This window comes from Diabrotica virgifera, chromosome 1, assembly GCF_917563875.1.
Source record: "Diabrotica virgifera virgifera chromosome 1, PGI_DIABVI_V3a".
In the NCBI taxonomy this organism is placed as follows: Eukaryota; Metazoa; Arthropoda; class Insecta; order Coleoptera; family Chrysomelidae; genus Diabrotica; species Diabrotica virgifera.
In genome coordinates, this window is record NC_065443.1 from 299,997,900 (window position 1) to 300,007,374 (window position 9,475).

At 30.4% G+C, this 9,475-nt stretch overlaps 1 protein-coding gene across 1 annotated transcript; it reads left to right on the forward strand.

The window, feature by feature from the left end:
- The first annotated feature begins 2,891 nt into the window (after window positions 1-2,891).
- LOC126885634 (uncharacterized) lies at window positions 2,892-4,377 on the forward strand. Its single transcript, XM_050652267.1, has 2 exons — window positions 2,892-3,636; window positions 3,829-4,377. The coding sequence occupies exon 2, from the start codon at window positions 3,835-3,837 to the stop codon at window positions 4,330-4,332; it is 498 nt and encodes a 165-aa protein (XP_050508224.1). The 5' UTR covers window positions 2,892-3,636; window positions 3,829-3,834; the 3' UTR covers window positions 4,333-4,377.
- The last annotated feature ends 5,098 nt before the right edge of the window (window positions 4,378-9,475 follow it).

Consider the following 9,475-nt stretch of genomic DNA (forward strand, 5'->3'; position numbering starts at 1 on the left):
TCCTCCTCTTCCGTGCCTATATTCATACTGAATGTCATTATAGATTTTCGATACAATGTGTTAGAAAGAGATGCAGCAAACCAGTCCATGAGATCTTGTCATCAGGAAGCGCGGAAGGTAGGCTCCCTCTATGTTAATATATACCTCTATGATTTGGCCCGTGCTATTGTTAGATATTTTATTATCTATTTTCAAACTCGAGCAGTACATTTGTATCTATGCATTGCATAAGTAAAGGGTTTTTACCCATAACTTTTTGGTGGCTCACGCATGCATGCTATTGGCTAACACTAATGATGGATTACTTGTTAGTCCGAAAACGTTTTGTTTTGTGATGTAACCCTTATTGGGGTCTTTTAAATATACCTTTTATAAAGGATCCTGTATCTTTTGTGATTTATGGTATATAGCCAGCTACAGGAATTTTATTTTCCTCGTGGATTTTTACTTTTATTTAAGCTCGGTCTTTTCACCTCCGAATAAAAGTTATTCGGAGGTTTATTTGACATGTAATCTGCCGGATAAACTTCCCAATAAATAGTTATTCGGAGGTGAAAAGACCGGGCCTAAAGTGATCTTGTCCATTGGCAATTTTCTATTGAATAAGCTAAAAATTATAACACTGTAAAAATGTCCTTCAGATCAAGATTATTAAAATACAATGCCTCAAAAACGAAGAAAAAGCTGATATTAAGACACTACTAAACATTAAAAAATGGATTTATTTATTTTTAATAATGTGACAGTTTTACTTTCGTAAATATTTAGTTTGAAATATTTTTTTTGAAGTTAATACTTCTTGAGGCGCGATTTCTATGAGGGTGAAATTTTATTAATCTGCGCAAATGCGCACACAGGCAGTATGGAGTCAGTTACTAAATCTTTTAATTTATGTATGTATCAGTCCAGAAAAGGTGTGGAAAGAATATATTAGTGTTTTTAAATATATTTTTCTACAAACGTGTTAAAAATGCAATTTATAGCACTCCATAGGAGCTTTTTAAAGACAGATCACATGCTATAATTTTTTTTTGTGACGGATATTCTCGAGTTGGGGTTGATTTCATGTAATCGAATGAACTATCTTTCAGTAAAGTCGTCCCAGAAACGCAACTCATAAATATTGGCAATATCAGTTTAAAGTCTTCTACTTTAAAATGTATCATATGTATCTGAATTGCCGATATAAATGAGTCAAATTAAATAAATTATTAGAAGAATTTTTTTACTAAGCAACAACATTTTTGTTTATGTTAGTAGTATTTTGTATTTTGACAACGGCACCCGATTTGGGCGTCGAAACGTTAATAAAAATCATTTTTTAATAATATTGTGGCTTATTTCCCATTATAAATAGTTAAAATTGTAAAAATGCCACAAGAAAATAGCTTCAGAACAACTCCATAGGAGCGTTAAAAATGCTACTTTAAAGCACCCGTGCTTTAAAAATTTTAAGCCACTGCAGTTAAAAGTGAATTGTCAAATTGTGAAACGTCAAAATATCTATATTTCATTTATTAACATTAATATTAATAATACAACTTGCGCAATTTGAAAAAGGTGGTTTAAAAGGTTTTTTAAAATTTAATTTAAACTATATTATTGCATTTTTAACACGTTTGTAGAAAAAAACTATTCAAATTTGTCAGAATATACAAAAATAAAAGTAGATGTTATTCTGATTTACGTATTGACAATATAGGCAATTTTGATGTAATGTCAAGAAAAAACAAAAATGGAATGTCAGTCAAGTTCAAGTAAAAGTTTTTGTATGTATTGTCCTGTAATTGAGAATGAATAAATTATAATTGTTGATATAATAATATAAGACGTTTGTAGAAAAAATATTGTATGATATAGGTACGTGTTAAAAAGTATATTTTTAAGGCACTTATTTGAATTGCAGAATGAGCGAAGCGAATCTTTCACACGAAATTTTCACATACGTGCCTTAAAATTGTACTTTTAACATTTATCTCATAAATAGGTAACTATTATTATAATACTTGTGTATTTGGACTTGTCTACCTCGGGAATAAGAAATAATATTTATGCCCGGTTGCACCAACAGATCTTAAGCTTAAGTCGAGAATATCATAAGAATTAATATAATATAGTTATAATATATTACAATAAGAATACCATAATATAATAAGAGATATAATTGGTAATAAGGTAAGAATCTAAAATTATGGTGCAACTCAAGTGATACTCAAGGAGGCCCTATTTATAAGTAGAGCTTAGCTAATCTGCAACTTAAGATCTGTTGGTGCAACCAGGCATTAAAGTATTTTATCATTTACTTCGTCTGTTTGTCACTATGTCTGAGAAATCTTGTAGCCCGGATAAACAAAAGGGTATAGCTCAGTGGTAGAGCGTTGGACTGGAGATCAAGAGGACCCCGGTTCGAATCCTGGTGTTTTCTAATCTTTTTTAATTTTTGGTATTGTTTTAATAAAATTTTTTGGAAAGTAGTAAGTAAAAATTAATTTAATCTTTAAATAAAATACAAATAAACTGTCCGAAAGTATATTTATTTCATTGAAATCATATTTAGAAGTATAACTTCTTACGTGCGTACAAAGTACACACACATTCTTTTTTTTTATTTTTGGCTTGGACTTACCGTCATACTGCCAGACACATAAGGAATAAAAGTTATACAAAACAGGTTTAAAACAAAGGTAACATTTTAATATAAATCATTTATTAATTTAGATGAATAAATTGTATTTTTAGAACAACCAAAAAATATATGATCTAAATCACTTTATCCTCTTCACAATGCTCACATTAATTATCATTATCCAAAACCTGTATCTTAAATAAATGCTTTGGATAGCATGCGTGCCCGAATCGTACTCTAATAATAGAAGTTATGTACTTCCTAGAAGCTTGAAATATCATTATCATTATATATAATAAAACTAAGTTGATAAAATGTGTGTGCCGATAAAACTTAAAAAGGATTCCCGATACGATAAAGGGACTTATATAGTGCAATAGCCCTTTATCCCCGCTCGAACAAGTAAGTTCCCGTTTTAACTTAAAGGGCGTATTTTTAAAGATATAAGGGCTTTTCCTAGCAAGCTTGGCTAGCACTAGACCTGGCTCCTCCACCAAATTTTTAAATATTCCCAATTTTGCCCCTTCGCCAAACTTTTAAATATTCCGGTATTAACATCATTATCATCATTATATATAATAAATATATATATTTTGGAGTTGAAGCGAGATAAGTTTAGTTATTCAAATTATTAATTATTAATTCTGAAAATATTTAAAAATTTAAGTTTTCAAATTTCGCGCCTTTACTACTTATGCTATAGCTGCAGAACTTATTGTTACGGCGGACGATAATGTCGAGTACATTCTAGAATGTGTAAAAGAAAATACTCTCGAACTTTTCCGAATATGCTAGAGCCTAGCTCTCTGAATATATAAGGGCCCGGTATCACCCGCCAGAGTTAGTTCGATTTGAAAAGCGATTGCGAAAGGAACTGAAAGAAGTTATCTGTGAGCATTTATTTTGAAGTATCACGTGTCAGTATTTTTAATAGTGTGTTTAATTAATTCTCGATTTTGAAGCCGAGAAGAAAAAAGTCGTCTGTGAGCCTTTATTGTGAAATATCAAATGTAAGTATTTTTAACCGACTTCAGAAAAAGGAAGTTCTCAGTTTGATTATTAATTATTTATATTAATTATTTTTGAAAAAATAATTATTTTTGAAAAGATAATTAATAGTGTCTTTAATTAATTCTAATGGTTGTTTTTTTTTTCTTTTAATTGTTTGTCTATAAAATGTTTATTTAATTTATATTTTACAGAATACAATGCCTAGACGTAAAAAAGGAGGAGATCTTGCCAGTTCTGCAGCGAAACGGCGGAAACAAAAAGAACATAGAAGAAATGAAACGGAAGAAGAGCGCGAAGCACGTTTACAAAATCAACGAACTAGGATGAGAACTCTGAGAAGCACAAAAAATGAAGAAAGAAAAGAGAACGAAAGTATAGAAGAATCGAGAATTTTAAAAGATAATTTAACAAAGGAAGCATTCCACTACGAACCGACGAAAAAATATTACAATCATAAACATGTTGTGATCGGAAAAATGGATAACATTTGCCAATTTTGCCACGCGAAAAAATTCAGTAAAGAAACAGCAGGTCTCTGTTGCATGAATGGAAAAATTCGACTACCACCACTGGAAGCACCTCCACAGGAATTTCTACATTACATGACCGGGGAAACACAAGAATCAAAACACTTTCTTCAAAATATAAGATTAACCTCAAAGAACCCTGCTTCTCTCACGGTCAGCTATATGTAGCTTGCTCAACGGTAGGAAATCCGAAAAATCTATATATATATATATATATATATATATATATATATATATATATATATATATATAATAAACCAAAAGTATTTGCTGACAACGTAAGGAAGTAAACGTTCAATATTGGGTTTGCAGCAATAAAAAGTGAAATGTGTACTCTTGTAAATTTTTTATTCCAAGCTTTCGGACATGGTTATGTCCTTCATCAGGGAGCTACAAATGTGATGAATAGTTTGTTAACGTTGGTATAATTAATTAAAAAATTCGCTACTTACAAACTTATTGAGATTGTATCATCAATGATGTTATATTATAATGTTGATAAAATTTATCACAGTCTGTCATCTTTGTTAAGTCTAAAACTTACTCCTATATTTAAAATCAAAAATTGCTTTACATTCACAACACTTAATTATTATAAAACCATGCCATGACATTGTTATTCTTAATTTTATTATATCGCCATTAGTTTTTGTCACGACAATCAAGTAGTTTTTATTATTGGCTTTTCGGAACTCTCCGTGTGTAAATTTAAAAATATTCGAATTGACAGATGAAAACTCCACACCCACAATATCAAGCAACTGGCAGTACAGCAAATTATAGGCCTATCATTGGGTGTATTGTGGCAATATAAATTATTTTATATTTGTTAATATTAGAAAGGAGTGAAGCTTTAACCTGCCAATTCTTCAATACAAAGCTTTTCAAACTAACATAAAAAAATTATTCAGGTCATAATTCTAACAACGTTACAATTGATTGAGTTTTTATTTTGTATGACCCCAGTATCTGTGTGTATAAAAAAATTACTAAATTTTTAAACAAACTTCAATGAAAAAAAAAAAAAAAAAATTATCTTTTGAAAAAATCCTTTAACAACTTTCTTTCCCTTAAATGTCCATTGATAAATTATTGGTTTTGTTATTGTTGCATTTATCTAGTAGTAACAGATAGGAGAACATTTCATTTAGATGACCAATATCCGTTCTATGATTCATTGCATTAATATCTTGGCAAATGTAGGCCATTTCAAGAAAAAGTCTTTTGGTGATGTTACTTTCCTGTTCTACTACTTTGATGTTATTATAATCTATCCGATGCCCATTTTTAAATGCATGTTCACCCAATGCACTTCTTTCAGGATGTAGTCTATTATCAGACTTGTGGGATGTCATTCGGTCTTTAAGGCATCTTGATGTTTGACCATAGTATACTTGTTCACATGATCCGCACGGTATACAATAAACAACATCCGTTAAGGACAAGAGTGAGGATTGGTCTTTGAGTTTAGAAAAAACTTTGTTCACTGTTAGTACTGTTTTAAATGCAATTTTGATATTCTCAATAGATGAAAAAATTCTACTAAGTTTAAGGCAAATATCCTTAATATATGGAAGCGATACATATCTAATTGCGGTTTGTTTTGGTAAAGGATCTACAGGTCCTATCATATCTTGTGATAAAGATATATTTTCCTCGTTTCTTAAAAGACTACTTGAATTTTGTGGAGTGTTAAACAAAATTTTCTGTAGTAGTGTACTTGGGTATGAGTTTTCAATGAATAGGGTATAAAGAATTTTTAGATTTTTTGTATGGAAAGTGGTATCGCTGATTTTAAGGACACGATTTTTCATTTCTTTAACTAAATTAAGTTTCATTGAATATTTATGGTATGACCAAAAATTGAGATATCTACCCGAACTGATAGGTTTTCTATACCAATCAACCAGCAAATGGGTACCTTTTCGTATCAATTTGGTATCCAAAAAAGGTACTGAACCTGTAGCATCTTCACGTTCTAATGTGAATTGAATGTAGGGGTTGTAACTATTAAAATACCAAAGTATATCGTTTATGCCCGTGCTTGGTAATGCTAGTATTATGTCATCAACATATTTTTTTATAAAATGAAATTTATAAGGTAGAACAAGGATGATGGTGTCAAGTATGTGGTCAATTACATAACAGGAAATTATTGGTGATATAGTTTCCTATTCATTCCTATTCAGATGTAATATTCATTGAAAACTCATACCCAAGTACACTACTACAGAAAATTTTGTTTAACACTCCACAAAATTCAAGTAGTCTTTTAAGAAACGAGGAAAATATATCTTTATCACAAGATATGATAGGACCTGTAGATCCTTTACCAAAACAAACCGCAATTAGATATGTATCGCTTCCATATATTAAGGATATTTGCCTTAAACTTAGTAGAATTTTTTCATCTATTGAGAATATCAAAATTGCATTTAAAACAGTACTAACAGTGAACAAAGTTTTTTCTAAACTCAAAGACCAATCCTCACTCTTGTCCTTAACGGATGTTGTTTATTGTATACCGTGCGGATCATGTGAACAAGTATACTATGGTCAAACATCAAGATGCCTTAAAGACCGAATGACATCCCACAAGTCTGATAATAGACTACATCCTGAAAGAAGTGCATTGGGTGAACATGCATTTAAAAATGGGCATCGGATAGATTATAATAACATCAAAGTAGTAGAACAGGAAAGTAACATCACCAAAAGACTTTTTCTTGAAATGGCCTACATTTGCCAAGATATTAATGCAATGAATCATAGAACGGATATTGGTCATCTAAATGAAATGTTCTCCTATCTGTTACTACTAGATAAATGCAACAATAACAAAACCAATAATTTATCAATGGACATTTAAGGGAAAGAAAGTTGTTAAAGGATTTTTTCAAAAGATAATTTTTTTTTTTTTTTTTTCATTGAAGTTTGTTTAAAAATTTAGTAATTTTTTTATACACACAGATACTGGGGTCATACAAAATAAAAACTCAATCAATTGTAACGTTGTTAGAATTATGACCTGAATAATTTTTTTATGTTAGTTTGAAAAGCTTTGTATTGAAGAATTGGCAGGTTAAAGCTTCACTCCTTTCTAATATTAACAAATATAAAATAATTTATATTGCCACAATACACCCAATGATAGGCCTATAATTTGCTGTACTGCCAGTTGCTTGATATTGTGGGTGTGGAGTTTTCATCTGTCAATTCGAATATTTTTAAATTTACACACGGAGAGTTCCGAAAAGCCAATAATAAAAACTACTTGATTGTCGTGACAAAAACTAATGGCGATATAATAAAATTAAGAATAACAATGTCATGGCATGGTTTTATAATAATTAAGTGTTGTGAATGTAAAGCAATTTTTGATTTTAAATATAGGAGTAAGTTTTAGACTTAACAAAGATGACAGACTGTGATAAATTTTATCAACATTATAATATAACATCATTGATGATACAATCTCAATAAGTTTGTAAGTAGCGAATTTTTTAATTAATTATACCAACGTTAACAAACTATTCATCACATTTGTAGCTCCCTGATGAAGGACATAACCATGTCCGAAAGCTTGGAATAAAAAATTTACAAGAGTACACATTTCACTTTTTATTGCTGCAAACCCAATATTGAACGTTTACTTATATATATATATATATATATATATATATATGTCTTCATATCAAGGCGAGATCCGTTTGTATCATAAGCTATACAATATGAGATCCGTTTTGCAAGGCGAGATCCGATTTTGGATCTCACCTTGTATTCACGTGTATATAGTGACATCTCGATGTAACAATGGTTAGGGTACAAGGAAATCGATTTTTGTCTGGACCTCATTTTGCACCCCTTTTGGTGAATTTTATATTGCAGTGGTTCCACTAAATCCGCTGTAGAGGGCAGCGCGCGCGATCCGTTGTGTATATGGTAAATATATATTTTGCGGACAACCCGAGATCCGGTAAATTTGGAAACATCGCAAATGAATTTCACGGTCAGCTCTCTCACTCGGCTTATGTCTAGCTTGAATAAGAATGTTTACATTATTTAAGGGCTCTGTCCAGAAAGGCGATTGTCAAATATCTCGAGAACTAGACGGCATATCGAAAAAACTTTGGAATGCTTTTTGAATGGTTTTTCAAAATCTATATACTTATGCAATAGCAGGGTTCTTATTCTGCCTGCGAAAGCGGTGGGTGTAGCAACTTTGAATTTTCAACTGAAACACTTTATTTTTAATTAAATAGTTGAAATTTAGAATTAAAAATACACAACTTTTGTTTGAATCGATAATAGCTTCTTTAATCTAGTCGGAAGAGCTTCAAAATCGTCGTTTTGATGACATTTTTAGGGTTTAGGGGTACCTCAGGTAGTTAGCTTAAAACGTAAGAAATAAATTTGAATAGTTAATGTTTATTGATAAACAAAGCTCCAATTCTATTTTACTTCAACTCATTTTAAGGCTATTTCAATAAACTAATCGGTTCTTTTTTCAGTTTTTTGGTAAAACATTGTAACTTATAGACGAAAATTCTTAAAATCGGCTATTTTTCATTTAAATTGTCAATAAATAATTAAATTGAGAAAAAATTGGTCAGATTTACATAAATTTTGTTATTCCGTCCATATAGAAACTAAAACAATTGTTACGTAGTTACACTGAGTGTCATAAAAACCGTGTATTTTTACTCATTTCTTTGAGCTATTTCACGTAATATCGAGATATAAGTTGTATTTTTAACATAAGTTATATTAACGTTAAACTGACTTAATTTATAGTTTTATAAGCAACAATTAAGTATAGCGAAATTTATAAAACCTTATTTAAATTGTTTTACATGCTCTATAATGCGGTTATCTTAAATTTTGTTTTGAATGTTTTTCTTCTTACTGGTAGACAAAAAATGGCAAAATGTGCATTTTTGACATCAAATTGTTGATAACCAACATAGTTACTACTCAAAATATTAAAAAAAACTAACCGTCGGTATAACAGGTTGCCTGGAAACCAGATGCAAAACAGTACCATAAATGTTTTAGACTTTTTAGCACTTTCTCTAAGTGAAATTTAAAATCATTTACCACCCATGTACACTCATTACGGAATCTGTTACAAGAATTTCAGCGATTTCAGCCATTTTTTTCAAAATTTATTTGGATTTTCTCTAGTAATCCTTCCAAAAGACAATACATAAATGGTGAATACCTTTTACACCAACTTCAAGGAGGGTAATTTATACAGGTACATACCTGGAATTATTATATGGACCGTTCACTCTTGTTAGAGTATAGTTCG

Coding starts and splice junctions, on each gene's coding strand:
- LOC126885634 (XM_050652267.1), top strand. CDS start 3,835: ATGCCTAGACGTAAAAAAGGAGGAGATCTTGCCAGTTCTGCAGCGAAA.